This window comes from Rhizoctonia solani, chromosome 13 (assembly GCF_016906535.1).
Source record: "Rhizoctonia solani chromosome 13, complete sequence".
Classification (NCBI taxonomy): Eukaryota; Fungi; Basidiomycota; class Agaricomycetes; order Cantharellales; family Ceratobasidiaceae; genus Rhizoctonia; species Rhizoctonia solani.
The window spans coordinates 2,206,653-2,224,296 of NC_057382.1; the positions used below are offsets into that span (position 1 = coordinate 2,206,653).

Consider the following 17,644-nt stretch of genomic DNA (forward strand, 5'->3'; position numbering starts at 1 on the left):
TTTTGTTCAATCTTAGGCTCACTTTTTATATCTACAGGTTTGTTTGAGTCACTCTTTTCTTCTTTGCTGACTGTATGCACTCCCCCTGTTCCAGCAGGTTCTTTTGGTTGTTCTGCAGTGCTGTTGGCATGAGTCATCTCCCCCTCAGCGGGCAGAGCAACTGTATCTCCCCAATCCTGGTCAATTCCAGGTTCTTCACTAACCGTGTTTACTCTTGGAAAGGTAATGTTCCTCAAGTGTAATATCCTGTTCAGTCCTGATTTGTAGTATCTCCAGCTTTTGCCTTGTACCTCCAATATTCCAATGAATATTGCTTGGAATGCTTTTGCATCTAACTTAGATCAATCTCTGGTTTGATCTAGTACATAGCATTTACTTCCCCACGGTCTTAATGTACTAACATTTGGCTTCTTGCCCCAAAATGACTCAAATGGAGTCATCCAAAACATTCTGTGCACTTGTGTTGGAACTCAATTCTTAAGGTAACAGGCGTATGCAATTGCCTTGTTCCATAGGAATTTTGGCGCGTTTGACTTGAGCATCATTGCTTGCGCCTTATTGGTGAGTGTCTGGTTTAATCTCTCAGCTATACCGTTTTGCTGAGATGAATGCAGGGCTGTTGTTTCTAATATTGTCCCTTTCTGCGCTGCATACTCAATCCATTCTTTGTTCACAAACTTGCCTCCATTATCAAAACAAACTTTCTTTATTTTCTTTTCCTTTTGTGTATTTAACATTGCTTTGAATGCCTTATATTCATTCAGCGTTTTGTCTTTGTGCCTAAGGAATCCCAAGCAAGTAAATCTTGTAGCTACGTCTGTGAATGATACATAGTATCTGTATTGGCTGATTGAGAGTGTATGTGCGGGTCCCCATACATTGTTAACTATTAACTCACCAATATTGGATATTTTTGTTGCCAATTCATTTGGATATGGTTGTGTATGCGCCTTTGCTTGTATGCATACTTTGCATTTGAAGTTGAGTCCTTCTTTGTCTTTGTTTATTTCCATTCCTTTGATTGCTTTGGTGCTTTTCAGGCGTTGGAGAGCTTGCGGACTAATATGTCCTAGTGTTTTGTGCCATTCAAACCAAGTTTGACTGGTTTGTTTCATCAGCGCCAACTCATTGGTTGTTTTCTTCATTCTTGCTGTTTCCTTACTAACTGCTGTTCCACTGATTTTCCATAAATTTCCATGTTTGCAATTACTCAGTTTTGATCCGTAAGTGATTGGATCATTGTTTACACCGTATATGACTAATCAGTCCCAATCCATTGATATCTGTTGTACACCACTGTAAGGTGGGTACTCGCTAGTGGCGGGCGCTTAAGGCCGTAACTACTACAGACACTGCTTATGTAATCTACTTATCTAAGGCTAACTAACACCGCTTAAGGCGGTCTACTACTAACTACTGATGACAATGGGGCCTGAGGCCTGGAGGTGTGGTAGGTCAAGTAAAGGGGTGAGTGTTACTGTTACTACTGGGGGCCGGCTACTTAGCTGGCTGGTTACCTTCTCTAGTGAATAAGAGACAAGGTAAAATCAACTTGGTGGTTCCAAGCAATTTTCCTGCTGTATATATAGACAGAGGCACACTATTTACATGGTCTGTGCGCGTGTGAAAAGAAGTATACATAACAAATGAGAAGTGTGCTGCGGGCTGCGCAGAAGCGTGGATTCCTCCTAAGCGCCCTTAGCACGGCATCTTGGCGCGGCATCTCGGCATAATAAGCGCCGAGATCACGTGATCGAAAAACATGAGATAAACAGTTCGCAAAAAATACTAAAAATAATAGAAAAAATAGGCGAATCCAGTGGTATGTTTTTAGAGGTTATAACATTGCCCCCCCCTTAAAGGCTCTTGGCGGTGTCACAAGCCTTTCTGAGTCTTGCTTGGTTGAATTGCTTGATCTCTTCTTGGCTGTGTTCCAACAGTTCTTCTGGCTCCCATGAGTTATCTTCTGGGCCGTACCCCTTCCATTTGATCAAGTAGAACCATTTTCCTCGTTGTCTTTTGGAGTCAATGATCTGTTCTACCTCATACTCTTCTTCCCCTTTGATTGTTTCTGGAGGGGGACGTTCTGGGAAGGGTTGACTGGGAGATTTGTGGACTTTGGATAACAGTCCTACATAGAACACGTCATGGATTCTCAAGGTTTCCGGGAGTTTTAGTTGGTACGCATGGCTGGATATTTTTTCTAAGACTTCAAAAGGGCCTAGTCTCTTAGGGTCCAATTTGTTGGAGTTGGTTCTAAGCTCCACATTTTTCCCATCCAGCCAGACTTTTTTGCCAATTGCGTATTCCGGGGTTATTCCCTTGTTTCCTGCCATTCTTTCCTTGGTCAATTGTAGGGCGGATTCCGCTTCCTTCCATTCCTGAGCCAGGGTGTTGGCTACGTGATTGGCTTCCGGGACATTTGCCGGTACATTGGATGGACTCATGACCGGGTTTCTTCCATAGACAAGTTCAAAGGGGGTCTTTCCTGTGGCCGAGTGTCTAGCGTTGTTGTATGCGTATTCCGCTAGCGGTAGCCAGGTAGCCCAGTCTGAATGGTCTGCCGCAACGTAGGACCTGAGGTAGAATTCAATAAATTGGTTCACCCTTTCTGTTTGTCCGTCTGACTCCGGGTGGTAGGCTGAAGAGAAGGCTGGTTTGATTCCAAGGCGCTGGTATAATGCTCTTAGGAATTTTCCCATGAACGTTGTTCCGCAGTCTGAGACTGTTTTGACCGGTAGTCCGTGTAACTTCCAGACGTGGGCAATGAATAGGTCGGCTAGACCCTTAGCCGTGACCTTCTTTGTGGTTGGGATAAAATGACCAAACTTGGAGAAGGAATTGATCACCACTAGAATTGCATCGTACCCGTCAGATTTGGGGAATCCCGTGATGAAGTTGTAGGATATTGTGTGGAACGGGAAAGGGGGGACTTCTAACGGTTTTAAGGCAATGGCAGGGGCGTGAGCTCGTCAATTAGCTTGGCAGGTTGGGCAGCATTCTACCCATTCCTTGGCAGATGATTTCATCCCTGGCCACCAATAGTTCCGGCTAAGGAGTTCTAACGTCCTTTGTTGTCCTGGATGACCCGCCAATGGGGAGTCGTGGAATTCCTTAAGCAATTGTTCCTTGAGGGGTTCTGAGTCTGGGACTACTAATTTTCCTTGGTACCATAGAAGGTCTTCCTCCCAGTCATAATCCCAATAAGCCTTTTGAATAGAAGGGGGTGCATCCTCCGCGTCTTCTGTAAGGAACTGGATGATTGGTTCCAGAGACGGGTCCTCTCTGATTTTAGACCGTATTTCTGTGACAATTTCAACCTCCTCTTCCAAGGTGTTTGCAAAGACTTCCGCGGGTAGCATGACTTCTGGTTCCGTGGGTAGGTCTACATAGTCCAATTGTCTGGACAAGGCATCCAGTTTCCCTGACTGCTTCCCTGGGCGATAATGTATTTCAAAGTTGAAGTTGCTCAGGAATACGCGCCATCTAGCATGCCGCCAATTGAATGTCCTTGCCTGCATCCAGTACTCAAGGTTGCGGTGGTCTGTAAATACCTGAACTGGCTTGTCCGTAGCTTCCAGGAAGATACACCATTCCTCCAAGGCCTTGATGATGGCCAGGAGTTCCTTGTTGTGAGTGTCGTAGTTGGCCTCTGCCCCTGAGAACAATTTGGACATATATGCGATTGGGTGTAGTTGGTTGTCTGATCCTTGCTGACTAAGAATAGCTCCCATGGCAACCCCTGAAGCATCTGTCTCAAGGTAATAAGGGAGTCTTGGGTTGGAATGGATGAGGACCGGTGACTTGGTGACAAGAACCTTCAACTCCTGAAATGCTGCTTCCTCTAGGTTGCCCCATGACCAGGGGGTTTCCTTTCTGGTAAGATTGTGCAAAGGGCGAGCTACTGAACTGAAATTAGGGATGAAGCAGTGGAGGTAGTTGACAAATCCTAGGAAGGCTTGGACCTGTTTGACCATTTTGGGGGTTGGCCATGATGTGACCGCCTCAATTTTCTTCTGGTCCATGGAAAAGCCTGTTGGGGAAATGACTATGCCCAGGTAATCTACCGTGGTGACATGGAAGTGACACTTGGAGAGTTTACAGAACAACTGATTCTTCATCAACCGTGATAGGACTTCCCTGACATGGGTTGGGTGGTCCTTGGGGTCTTCTGAGAAAATCAGGATGTCGTCCAAGTAGATAACCACAGTGACGTCGATGAGGTCCCTGAATAGGTTGTTCATGAAGTGTTGGAAAGCGGCCAGGGCATTGGTGAGGCCAAAAGGCATTACCAAGTATTCAAATAGCCCGTACTTTGTTCTAAAGGCCGTTTTCCATTCATCTCCTTCCTTAATCCGGACATTGTTATATCCCCAGCGTAAATCCAATTTGGTGAAGATCTTGGCGTGCCTGAGTTTGGCCATGAGATTGTCCTGCCTAGGGAGCAGATAGACATTTTTGTGGGTTACGTCATTCAACTTCCTGTAATTGACAACTAGTTGGAGGGACCCATCAGCCTTTTTTACAAACATGACCGGGGCGCCTGCTGAGGAGGTACTAGGGCGGATTTTGCCCGTTGCTAATTCCTCATCAATATGCTGTTTTAGCGCCTTTGATTCTGCGTCGGTCATGCTGTATATGGGGCCAGGAGTCAGTTTGGCATCTGGGACAAGGTTGATGGAGATGTCATACTCCCTATGTGGAGGGAGGACCTTAAATTCTTCTTTGCCAAAAACCTTAGCAAACTCATGGTACTGAGGGGGGAGGTCTGCTAAAGGGTCTGAGTCTGCTTCTTCCTCGGAGGCAATTTGAACTTGTTCAGGGAATGTAACTAGTCCCTGTTGCCAATCAATAAGAGGAGCTTCTGCCGTTAACCATGTCATGCCTAGGATTGCCAAGGTGTTGCCAATGGGGCAAACAAGAAAGGGAATGGAGTGGGGATGGCCGTTGGCCAAAACCGTGAGGTGAACCTGGTGCCAAATGCAACCAGTCTGGGAAATGGTACCATCTAACATTCTCACAACTTGTGGATTTTTGAGTTGGGTTTTTGGAATTTTATATTTTTCCACAATCAAGGGGGAAATGAAGTTTGATGTGGCTCCTGAGTCTATTAGAGTTTTGAGAGGTTCTGCTGGGAAATTCTGGACGTATAGATTGATGAATAATAGAGGTTTCTTATTGGAGTCAAGACCAACTGATACAAATTCAACGCAACTATCTAAATTGTCCTTTTTCTGAGTCGGGGGCTTGGCAGCAGTCCTTGACTTCAGTCTTTTCCCGATTCCTCCTCTGCTACTTTGGCAACTTCCTTGATAGTTGCCTTCCATCCATTAGGGCACTGTTTGATGCCATGCCCTTTTTGGCCGCACTTGACACAAAGGCCAGACGCGCAGCGGCGGTCCCTTTCCTCCGGTGTGACATAATTGGGGTCTTCCAATAGGCGGACCCGTTGTGTGGTGGAGGTAGTGGCCGCAGTGGCCAAGGACTTGGCAGGGAGCTTCTTGGGACGGTTCTCCTTGTTTTCCCAACAAGTGTTGTCAATTTTGATTGAGGCGGCAAAAATGGCCTTGAGGTTGTTGTTGGGGACGTTGTCCTTGGTGGACAGGAGTTCCTTGACCTTCCAGTGAAGGCCTCGCGTGAACTGGGCAATGTATGCCTCAGTGTTCCAGTCAAGTTCCGCCATGAGGTTGCGGAATTCTGTGACATACTCAGACGTGGTGGTGGTCTGAGTTAACGCGGCAATCTTTCTGGCGGCCGCCCTCTTTGCGTCTGGATTGGCAAAGGCTTCTTTGAATTTAGCCATTAAGGCCTGGATGGTGGTGGGAGGGTTGCCCTTGCCCTTGATGATGTTCCCAATAATAGGGAGTGCCCAATTGGCTGCCTTGTCGGTCATGTGGTACAAGATCCATACCACCATTTGCTCTTCCTCGTCAAATTGGTCCCTGTGGAGAGCAACCCAGAGCATCATTCAATCCAGCCATTGCGTGGCCTTGCGTCCCCTGGTATTGCCTTTATAAGGTTCAGGGAGGTCCATTTTGGGTCGCTTTACGCTGGACCCTGCGTCAAAGGGGGTTAGGGACCCTAGATGCCTCCTAGGCGTTCCTTGAGGCTCCTTTTTGGGCCGCCTGGGTTCTTCCTTGTCTTTGGAATCAAAGCCTGTCCCTCTTGAAGGCCGGAATGGGGCCTTGAGTCCAGGCCTAACCGTACCTGGAGTGTGGGTTTCTCCTCCCAAGTGGGTGGGAGGAGTGACAGGCCCAGTCAATGGGCCAGGCTGGGCTTGTGGGGCTCCTTGGTCTTTGTCCCCAAGGAGGTCGGCGGTTTCCTTGCATATGGCTTTAAGCTCAATGAGCTGTTGGCCTTGGGATGTGATTTGGGCCTGCAAGGACCCGACGGTGGCAGTGAGGGCTGTGATAGCCTCAAGGAGAGCGGCAGTGGTCGGCTCTGGTTCCATTCTTGACAGGTCTCTTGGAGTGGGAGATGAGCTGCGAGAGGGTGGTTGGGAGTGGGTTGGAATGGAACAACGTGAGGAGCAGCTGGAGGGACAGGAGTATGGGTGAGGGACGCCAGAGCGTGTGGATGGAATATTGGAAACGGCGTGGGGGGAGTGGTGCCTATATCAGGACTTATGGGCGGTTTTTGTGTAGTATGTGGGCGCTAAACCTTTGCGTCAAGCACCTAGCGTTGGATAGTCCCTACAACAAATCAACAGATCTGGCGATCGTGATATGAGCGGGTTTTCTACAAGCGGGTGTTTCAGCTGACTAAGGTTGCTAACTACTGTGTTCTGGCAAAACACGTGGTATGCGGGGGATTAGGATCCGTCTGCCTTATAGCAATTCGGTACTACGTGGGGGTGGGGGATTTTTGATTATTATATCCCGCAAAGTGGCCCCGATCACGTGATTTCCCTTGTGCTAGTACAGGGGACCTTCTCCTTGTTGATCAAAGCCTACAGCAAGTCAATTTTACAATGTTGTACACCACTGTAAGGTGGGTACTTGCTAGTGGCGGGCGCTTAAGGCCGTAACTACTACAGACACTGCTTATGTAATCTACTTATCTAAGGCTAACTAACACCGCTTAAGGCGGTCTACTACTAACTACTGATGACAATGGGGCCTGAGGCCTGGAGGTGTGGTAGGTCAAGTAAAGGGGTGAGTGTTACTGTTACTACTGGGGGCCGGCTACTTAGCTGGCTGGTTACCTTCTCTAGTGAATAAGAGACAAGGTAAAATCAACTTGGTGGTTCCAAGCAATTTTCCTGCTGTATATATAGACAGAGGCACACTATTTACATGGTCTGTGCGCGTGTGAAAAGAAGTATACATAACAAATGAGAAGTGTGCTGCGGGCTGCGCAGAAGCGTGGATTCCTCCTAAGCGCCCTTGGCACGGCATCTCGGCGCGGCATCTCGGCATAATAAGCGCCGAGATCACGTGATCGAAAAACATGAGATAAACAGTTCGCAAAAAATACTAAAAATAATAGAAAAAATAGGCGAATCCAGTGGTATGTTTTTAGAGGTTATAACAATATCCAATAGCCTTTATTGGTTACTAGCAATAAGCTGATAAGGTTTGCTGGGGAGCTTGGCACATATGCTACATTAGTAAGTTTGATACTTCTATATTCATCTTTGTCTGGGTTGGCTAAGCATAATAGCTCCACTGTACCTTGGCCTAATATGGGTTCCTTACCAGTCACGCCTGTAACATATCCTGTTGATTGATTATACTCACTGAATAGGCTTCTATTGTTTGCTATGTGAGTTGTTGTTCCACTATCAGCAATCCAGGTGTTTGTTGGCTTACTTCCATATATATTTGAATTCTCAAGGGTCAAGAACGCGTAGTTGGCACGGCTGTTATTGTCTTCAACAGCTATATGCGTCCTTGAATTGCTGTTTTGGGCTTTGTTTGGTGCGTTGAATTTTCTATTTGACCCTTTGCCATTGTTCTGACTGGGTTTGTATGCACCTCTACCTGGGCCCCTACATTTGGCTGCCCAGTGTCCTATCTTACCGCAGTTGTTGCATTTAGACTTGGACTTATCTGGTCCCTTACTGCCGGTATGTATAGGTTTATTGAAGCTTGCTTTGTTTGTACTAAAGAATGCTTTCCCTTCTGGGTTTTGGGCATTCTTTCTATGTGCTTTGGCTGTTATGCACAATCTAATGTCATTTACTTGGTTTGATAATGCGCTGTTATCTTGTAAATCAAATTGGAAACTTACTGATTGGGAGAACAAATCCCATGAGTCAGGTAAGCTTGCAATCAATGTTGTGATCCAGTTGGCTTCAGTGCATGAGCCGGGACTAATATTGTTTATTTGCTGGAACCATCCGCGCATGCGTTGGATGTGTTCCTTGATGTCTTTGCCATCAGTCATTTGGTGACTGAAGAACTTTCTTTGTAGGTCAATGAGTCCAACCGTTCCTTTGACTTGGTAAGTTGTTGCAAGGGCGTTCCAAGCGTTGGCGGACATTGTGCATCCTTGAATTAGGTTTAGTACACTTCTGTCAACTCTTAATCTTATATTAGATAATGCTTTTTGGTCGGCTTTAACCCATTTTGTGTACTTGTTGTTAGTTGCTGTATATTCATAGTTGGGCAATGGTTTGCCCTTGTCATCTTTCCGATTTCTTTTGGTTTTCAGCACAGTCTTGCTAGGTGCAATAATTGTCTTGTTTACGTAGCCATATAGATCAAGATCTGATAATATCTCTTCCATCTGTATGCGCCACATATTATAATTCTCAGTTCCCCAAAGGGGTGCAATCCGGTGCGTTCCGCTAGCTGCACCGGGGGCTGAAGTGCTTGCTACAGCTTTGGCCATGTTTAATGTACTTGAATAAGTGTGTTATATATCTATCTATCTACAGTTGGTTATTGAGCATACAATTGGGGCTCATAACCTGTTGAAATCCAATGTATATAGATGTATATATAAATGTATTAATTAAACTAAACTAAATCGTATACAAAAGTAAAGACAGTAAAAGAGAAGTAGAGAGAGAGGTGTAAGGATAGAGGGCTTGTGTGCGGGCCTTTATATATCCCAAGAAACCTACCAAGTCATATGGTAAAGTGCTGCGCATATGACTGCGTACTGAATGACTCATACTTACTGACTCGATTACTGCGCATGGAACATATTAGATTGTTCTAGTATGTTCCATGCGCAGTAATCAAGTCAGTAAGTACAAGTCATTCAGTGCGCAGTCATATGCACAGCACTTTACCATATGACTTGGTAGGTTTCTTGGGATATATAAAGGCCTGCACACAAGCCCTCTATCTCACCTTTTCTCTACTTCCTTTTTTTTTACTGTCTTTACTTTTGTATACAATTTAGTTTAGTAATACATTTATATATACATCTATATACATCAGATTTCAACATGTTCAATTGCTGAACCGGAAGCAGGGTATCTGGGGAACAAGGCGAGGGAAGTTAAAGAAACAGGCGTAGTTGAACTGCAAGCTCCTGTCATCATTGATGAGATTATTTGAGATACCTCGCAAACAAGTACATGTATGCAATAACACACAAATTACAATACGGTTGTGCAGTATATGTATACGTCACGGCAATGCAAAACAAGACATAAACCTGTCAAGTGCGCTTTTCGACTTGTTGGAGCCTCTTTTTGACTGTAGATATGATCATAACCCCTGATCCTCTCTGAAAGATTGCCCTTATTTGATTCTACCGGTAATCCCAAGTGCCATAATCCAAAGAAAGCAAAACGTGTGAGCTCCCAAGCATATGCGCATATTGGTAGCGCATATAACTCACTGATGAAACGTACAGGACCAACCAACTAGCTCGATATCATCTCATTTGATGGGACATTACCACAATGATCCCAGGCTTTCTCACAGTGCTCCATTGAGTGTTTACTGCTTTATGTAACCTACTTTGTTAGCGCGTTATTTTTGTGCAGGTAAAAAAAAACGCGGAATTCGCCTCAATCACATCAGATGGGTAACTAGCCACATGTGAAAAGTTCTTCAAGTATCTGACGGCGGATTATTCTTCTTTTTGCGTTGCCACCACTTCTCGAGTGTACCCTCAGGAACTAATTAAAAGAGCAACAAAGTCGCATTTCTTTTGGGTTTAGGATGGAAAGGCTAGTTCTGTAGTACTCCGGGTAACGCTTAAACTCAGTGGACTCTATTTCGGAATTATGATTTGTTTTGTACAGGCAAGTTTTGTTTTATTTCTGTAGCCGATCTCAGAATGTTCAAACGTTAGGCTCTGGGTGATTCAGCTGTATGGGAACCTAAGGCTCTATAGCGTTATGTTGTTCGCATATGCCTATGGTACACTTTTATGTTCAGAGTACCATTTTTAATACTTTAATCTTTCCACTTGACTCCGGCTAACTTTGCTGGTTTGACTAAGGGTTAATTTTCTTAGCCAGTTGGAGCTCATTAACTCAAATTCATCAATCCCACAATATTGCGCTCGGTAAAATAACCCTTTCGTGGCCCACAATATATGCGTATGGTCGTCCCGACTGTAATCTGTGGGTGAACCATATCCGCTAAGCCGTGGAATGCAGAAGAGCAGAATACGATGATTTCAGTCCAGTACTGGATGACCAGGAGACGACGAACACAGACCCGTGGCTTACTGCATGGAAATACAACTCAAGTATAACATTATTGAATTATGGCGTCTAGAATTCTGGGGACGAATGAACCGCAGTCCTTTCGTTAGCTGCTTTTCGACGGCCAAGATAGCCAAGGCTCAATCTTAATCAGGCACAGCTATGCAAACAATCAGGTCCGGCCTGGCGTTCGCGTTTCCCCTCGCGTTTCACCTTTTGGCACTTCGAGAACCAGATCGCCTAGCTGGTTCTTGGCTTATGGAACTAATCACAGGGTTAATCCAACGAACCGTGCCTGACTAGTAGAGAGATGGCTTTTTTCTTCCTTTGAACTTCTATGCCAGTTTGTGGTCATTTACGAGGTCCTTGCTTCAGCCGGCAATTAAACACTCGCGTAGTTTCCAAGTCGTTTTCATCTGTTTGGTGATAACTTCATGCTATTATCATCTCACTGATATGTTGCATTGGCGACCGGCTGGGCATTAGCATTAGTGACCGGCCTGGTCTCCCGTGGATTGCGTCCATATATAGGTCCTGAGCCGTTTTATTGGTCTTTTCAAACATTGGTTCTGGGCACATAATTCACATGTGTCGTATTGGGCCTAATGAGAGCCGAAATTTTTCAAGTATATAGCATTACAGATACAACAAACAAGACCTTTGGTGCTCTTTGAAAGGCCAAAAAAATATAGGTACGAATGAATTGTCAGGACATGGTAACGGGGGGCAAGGCGAATCCTGCTGACTACACTCAATTCGATCCTTCCACGAGTTTTCACTGGTGAACAAAGAGGGTCGATTGTATACAAATGCAGTGCTCACTAAATTCACATCAGCCTAGTGACGCAGTCCACGTTCGCTGAAATTCCAGTTACTCCGCAGCTGAGGCCATTGAGGGGGGGGGGGCCGAAAAGTTGAAAGCACGCGTCGATGCAGTCGTGGAGAAGGACAGTTCCTGTAACTGCCCACGCGGCGGACTGAATGGCCTACTCAATCATAGTCTTGGCCGGATGCGTTGGCAGCGACTCGCCCGCCTCTGATAGCTCAAAAGCAAAGCCAGACCGGCGATGATCAAATCTCAGGGATCACCCTTCTCTTGAGTCCAGACGCCGATCCTGAAATAAACCTACCCACGTGATGATCGGCACCCTCCAACTTGGTGCTAAACACTTTTTTGTACGCGGACGCGGTGCATGGTCGAGCCCGTTAATGTTGATATTTCACTCGCATAGCTCGCGAAAGCTCTCTCGAAGAGACCCGTCCCCAGAGTACAAAAACACGGTTTTAGGAACCATGGATTTGACGTGAAGGACAGGCAAAGTGACGGTATGCCAAAAAACACGTCGACTAAACAGCGGAAAATACGTCAAACCCCCGCACTCCCTTAGCCTTGCCATTCGGTGCCTGTTCTGGGTCGTTCCGCAGTTCAGATTTGGCCCTGCCCCATTCCAACACGCACCACACCCAGGTGGGCCAATCTATTTAACCCATGACTTCCGAGCCATCAACGACACGAAACTAGGATTACCCTCTTGCGTACTCGCTTCACCCTCTTTTCTTTCCGAGCACTCTTTGCTATACACTCCCTGACCATGCTGTCTTCGGTCGTTGCTGCCTTTGTTCTCGCCGCCTCTGTCAACCAGGTTGCGGCCAGCCCATCCCGACACCTCTACGCCGCTCGTGCGTACGCCCAAGATGCTCACCTTCTTGAGGATTATGAGACGTAAGCATATCTCACATCCGAGCCCTTTTTTCTTTCTAATTTGGTTTCGGTTGGAAAAGCTACCACGGCCGCTACCTTTCAATTGGTAAGTCTGTCAATCGATTTTTCAGTAACATGGTGCTGATCCTATTCCTTAGGATGTTCCTCTGCAAAGAAAAACGATCAAGCATTCTTCAAGGAGTGCTGCCATCCATTGCACAAGGGCGGGGAATTGTCTTCGGACAAGTGTAACGCATCCTCCAATCCTACCACCCCGGCAGCGCCCCAGCCTACTACTTCTGCATACGCTGCTGCCGCCTCCCCAGCCTCCAGCAACCCCGAAACTTACTCTGGTGGAGTGTATGTGTTTTTCTCGGTGTGCCACCACTTGACGCTGAAGTACACTCATTTCCTAGTGCCACCTATTACTACCAAAACGGAGCAGCAGGATCGTGTGGCAATTACAATTCGGATGACACCCCAATCGTCGCCGTGGACTCCCGTACTATGGATCCTAGCCTCTGTGGCAAAAAGGTTCGAGTCACTAACACCAACAACGGGAAATCGGTTGTCTGCACCATTGCAGATACGTGCCCTACATGCAACACCGCCACTTCGCTCGATCTCTCGACCGGTGCATTTAACCAAATTGCCAAACCAGAAGAAGGCATGGTTCCAATCGCTTGGCATTTCGAATAATTTATTTTGTCTGTTTCGGGATGTATCCGACTTGGCTAGGCTTCCGTATACATACACATTCATATCGCATTGTTGCATCCTTAGTCAATGTGCTCTTTAATAAAGACTTTCTGCTCTTCCGGAAAGTTATCGGGCGCTCGTTAGTCAAGCATCCAAATCATTCGCGTTGTTTGAATATGCACATTACTGAAGATTGAATCTGTTGGTAAGCTGCCGCAGTCGCGATACTGGCTACTTTTTTATATTTGACTATCCACAAATTTCGGATTGACTTTGAGGGATACTGCCGAGATAAAGATAGTGCTGAATTAGATGTTTCTGGTGAGAAAAAAAACCCACATGCATTACTTCTCTCATTCACTGCAATAAACAGGTTGCATTATCTAACGCACTAACTTTGATGGGGTCTTCCCATCGAAGGTTGTTGACTTATAGCTGGAGCTTACTGGGCGACGTTCCGCCCACATATGTGAAGAATACATGTATTGATAAACATGTGAGCCGCAGCGTGCTGATGCATCGCATGTGATACTTGGTGGAGGGCGGAGGTCGCGGTCGCGTGAGTCTATGCGCCAGACGCCATCCCATACGATGGTCTCGGAATGACATACCGAATACGAGAATTCAGCCTGTTCTCTCGTTTTTCAGCATTCACCCGCTGTACCTGCATTTTTGTCGCGTATCTAATATTATTTCGTTATTGATCAATCTTATTACATATCCACTTCTATCATTTATCTATATTGCGCGATTTTCTGCCACCCCAAGTCTTCGATCCGGACGGTCGCGGTCTTGGGCCCTCCCGTTTTTGCCACTTACAGTGCCCACATAGCATACATAAGATTGTATCAGACCGAGGCGTAGGTTCAGTCTACACGATGAACCCCCAAAAGTACGGAAAATCCGCACTTTGGGGGTCTACCATACCAAGTAGTACACTTTAGTCAGTGGTACTGTACCTGTACATGCAGCGACGAGTGCAAGCCGGAGAAGTCTGAATGATGCGTTTGAGGCAGTGTAATCATGGAGAGTTATATTTCTCCGCCGCTATTATCCTGGGTGCGGGGGTTATGGTCATACGCCTTGTATATCTCGCCGACTTTCCGGCGGTTACGCGTTGAGCTTCTCTTTCTATTCTTACTTAACCGACGGTGATCAACTTGGGTGACCAATAGCAAGGTCGCACTTTTGATTGTAGTCCAGCAAATCTACCAGAATGGCTGTGGGGCTCAGTGAGCCCAGGACCTCCGGAAATGGGCTTACTATACGCTCACGCCATCATGAATAGGTTGTTCCGAGGCAACGTCGAAGAAAAGGGTATAAAGTATTCGTGTTCCCAAATGGCTTTAGATGCCACCTATCTCTTGTGAATCATCTGCTAGTAAAATGAAGCTCGCGCTAGTAGCTTTAGCTGGTGTTGCCTCCGTCACAGCTCAGGTAGCGGTGCCTCCTTGGGGTACATGCGGCGGCATCGGGTGGACTGGTAAGCAAATCAATAAATATAGGCCTCATTGTCCCTATTCAGTGAGATTAAATCATCCTAGGCGGTACAACTTGTGTGGCGGGCTGGTATTGTCATGAATGGAATCCATGGGACTCCACGTGGTGCGTTTGGATAGCTTTGTATAGGTTCTTAGCTTGCACTAATTTTACCTAGTCAACCAATTCCAAAAACCACGAGTTCTTCTACCGCGGTTCCTGCATCTACTGTTGCTCCAGCATAAGTGGTATGATGGCGATTTGCGGTGGCCAGAAGTAAGAGGACGAGGGACCCTTTGATTGAAGATAGAAATATTGTGACTAGAAAAGAATGCCATTTTGTTTCTCACAGAAAAAGAGATTATACATGGGAAGTATCCAGGCGCTCGCATGGTTAATGTAGAAATAACTTGTACATACTAGAACAATCTAGTATCTTCCATGTAATCGAGTCAGTGCGAACTAACCAATAAGCTATATGCGCAGTAAAGCGCAGTAAGTACGCGTCACCCCTATAAGTGACTCGACTGGTTGGTTCACGGGTATATAAGGTGGCTTGTTCTGCCTCCTAACGACTCATCCCATTCTCTCTCAATCTCACTCTCGTTCATACTTTGTAATTAGTTAGATCTTAATATATATTTGTTTCTATATACAATTTACTTCTTTCTACAGTTAAGGTTTCTGATCGAACCTACTATAAAGCCCTATCCGAGCAAACCGCTAGAGACACATACGTTATATTATATTTGGAGCCAATTTGTGAAATATGTTGGCTCCGAGTGAAAAAAGGGTGGTTGTTGCGTGTTCTGGCGATTTATGGAGGCGCATATACCCGATATTTTCTGAAGTATGATCGAATTTCTGGACAATTACAATGCGATTACGCTTGAATACGAGAAAAGATTTGTATTAAGGCCACGAGCTAAGTATGACTATTGGATCAACTACTCTTTGAGATTGTCAGCATACCTAAGGGTATCAGTCTGCTTCGCGGTAATCGGACGAACTAGAATTTCAATGGGGCACTAGTGACTGGCGGAACCTATAGCGAAGCAGATCGACGCAAGGAGACAATCAAAGACATATATGGGCATGCTTGCCTCCGAGCAGGCCGGTGCATTTATCCGACTGGATTTGTTCCACAGATTCAAACAGAGTCCCGGACTCGGGTCGCTTCTACGCCTAAGCGCTTAGCTCTCAGCCGCAGTCACGTGCATCCGTGGGCATCACGGAGATCACCACATCATACTGATACAACGCTTTAATCGACGTTTGAGTGGATCTTCACTCTTGGGATAAACACGATAAAAATGTTCGCTGGTCGAAACGACGCTTATGTCGACTCGGAGACGAGGACTTTTTGTCCGAGTGTGTCCGGATGAGTCGTATAAAAGTTGCTAAGGTTGGCTGGTAAGCATTATCACAGTAGTTCCACCTACCTGCTTAACAAGTAGCTCTAACACAAAACACAATGAAGTTCATAATTGCCACCTCTGTATTTGCTCTTGCGGGCTCTGCACTTGGTCGTACCTTTACGGTCTATAATGCTTGCCCCTTCACCATTTGGCCTGCCGTCTTCGTGCGTATTTTTCGTCTCCCCATTTTACAAGTAAATGACCGAAGTTTGTGTTTTATAGACTGATCTCAATGTCGGATCCGCTGTCCCTGGGATTGAAACTGGTTGGGAGGCTCCCGCTTGGAGCAAGCGCACGTTCAACGTGCCCGATAACTGGAAGGCCGGCCGTATCTGGGGTCGCCGCAACTGCAACTTTTCCTCCAACCCTGGCCCCAACTCTTGTCTTTCGGGCGGGTGCAATGGTGGATTAAAGTGTGACTCTCGCACTGGTACTGGGGTTCCTCCAGCGAGCGTTGCGGAATGGACTTTGAGCGCTGGTGACGGCCAGGATTGGTACGATGGTAAGGACTTGAGTCAGCATTTGAGTGTGTTTTATTATCTAATGAAATCGCCTTAAACAGTGTCCCTGGTCGATGGCTATAATTTGCCTATGCGTATTTCGAACAGCGCTGGCTGCCCCGTTGCCGAGTGTGCTGTCGACCTTGGCCCGAACTGTCCTGCTCCTCTGAAGGGGCCCTTCGATTCCAGCGGCTTCCCCGTTGGCTGCAAAGTGCGTTTTTCATCTTGCTGAATCTGCTACTCAAATTAATAACTACGGCTCCAGTCTGCATGCGCTGCGAACCTTGACGGGAACCAAGCCAACTCAAAGAACTGCTGCTCTGGCCAGTACAGCACTCCTGCGACCTGCCCCCCGAGCGGCGTTTCGTACTACTCGTACTTTAAAAACGCCTGCCCGCGCTCATATGTCTATGCTTATGACGAGTCGAGCAAAACTGCACTCTGGACTTGCCCCACCTCGAAAAAGGCTGACTGTGAGTTTTTACAATCGAATTGGACAAGGAGATATCTGATTCATGTTCCAATCCAGACACTCTTACTTTCTGCCCTTGAGCGATCGAATATGGCTGATATTTGGATAGCTGGCTGGATTTGAAGTAAAATTTTCACTTTTATTTTTATAGCAACTTGACAATGCGATGCTTGTGTGTTGTCTTGGCCATTCCTAATGAGCTGCCTATAAGAAAAGCGTGTTCCAAGGAGGCCGTTGTTGACTCGATGATTCAATTGGTCCCTAGGCATCATACTCTTTGGAATCATCAAGTTATGACCGGTCATCCAGGTACGATATTACTGGAGAGTGCTCGTTTCCTTCAATTCGCGTCCTCCATTTTGAATATCATGCCGAAGAACCCCATTTCTGCCAGTTATTCTAGATCTATTGGCGCGAGGCTTTACGAGACGGCGGCTTCGCCCTTCGATTCTCTCTTCTGGGCGGGGTAAAACTTATTTTCTGGGGGGAAGGGCGACATCAGCTACCAAAGAAATTATGGGCCCATTGAACCGATGTAAGTGACTTGAAAGAACCTAGCGCAAATGTAATGGACGGACCCAAATTGTTGCCAAGAAAGTTGATTTGATATTGTCCTTGCTGCTTTCCTCGACTCATCCGCTCCGCCCCACGAGGCAAAACACGAAGATCAAGATAAGAATGTATACCAAAACAACCCCGGGTAAAGTAAAATACAAAACGTACGACAGATCATAAAATGCGTATACAGTTATGAATATT

At 46.2% G+C, this 17,644-nt stretch overlaps 5 protein-coding genes across 5 annotated transcripts; 2 read left to right on the forward strand and 3 right to left on the reverse strand.

The window, feature by feature from the left end:
- Nucleotides 1-1,856: 1,856 nt before the first annotated feature.
- Nucleotides 1,857-5,893, reverse strand: RhiXN_07528 (Retrotransposable element Tf2 protein; the record flags this gene model as incomplete). Its single annotated transcript, XM_043327344.1, has 3 exons — nucleotides 1,857-2,935; nucleotides 3,089-5,246; nucleotides 5,297-5,893. The coding sequence occupies 3 exons, from the start codon at nucleotides 5,891-5,893 to the stop codon at nucleotides 1,857-1,859; spliced, it is 3,834 nt and encodes a 1,277-aa protein (XP_043185816.1).
- A 75-nt stretch (nucleotides 5,894-5,968) lies between these two features.
- Nucleotides 5,969-6,451, reverse strand: RhiXN_07529 (uncharacterized protein; the record flags this gene model as incomplete). Its single annotated transcript, XM_043327345.1, has 1 exon — nucleotides 5,969-6,451. The coding sequence occupies one exon, from the start codon at nucleotides 6,449-6,451 to the stop codon at nucleotides 5,969-5,971; it is 483 nt and encodes a 160-aa protein (XP_043185817.1).
- Nucleotides 6,452-8,180: 1,729 nt separating this feature from the next.
- Nucleotides 8,181-8,835, reverse strand: RhiXN_07530 (Copia protein; the record flags this gene model as incomplete). The annotated part of the gene is made up of 2 exons (XM_043327346.1): nucleotides 8,181-8,183; nucleotides 8,233-8,835. 2 exons carry the CDS (start codon nucleotides 8,833-8,835, stop codon nucleotides 8,181-8,183), a joined length of 606 nt encoding a protein of 201 aa, XP_043185818.1.
- A 3,372-nt stretch (nucleotides 8,836-12,207) lies between these two features.
- RhiXN_07531 (rare lipoprotein A-like double-psi beta-barrel protein) lies at nucleotides 12,208-13,016 on the forward strand (the record flags this gene model as incomplete). Its single annotated transcript, XM_043327347.1, has 4 exons — nucleotides 12,208-12,338; nucleotides 12,398-12,423; nucleotides 12,476-12,677; nucleotides 12,734-13,016. The coding sequence occupies 4 exons, from the start codon at nucleotides 12,208-12,210 to the stop codon at nucleotides 13,014-13,016; spliced, it is 642 nt and encodes a 213-aa protein (XP_043185819.1).
- A 2,953-nt stretch (nucleotides 13,017-15,969) lies between these two features.
- RhiXN_07532 (pathogenesis-related protein PR5K (thaumatin family)) lies at nucleotides 15,970-16,965 on the forward strand (the record flags this gene model as incomplete). The annotated part of the gene is made up of 5 exons (XM_043327348.1): nucleotides 15,970-16,077; nucleotides 16,136-16,415; nucleotides 16,476-16,624; nucleotides 16,679-16,886; nucleotides 16,943-16,965. 5 exons carry the CDS (start codon nucleotides 15,970-15,972, stop codon nucleotides 16,963-16,965), a joined length of 768 nt encoding a protein of 255 aa, XP_043185820.1.
- Nucleotides 16,966-17,644: the final 679 nt, after the last annotated feature.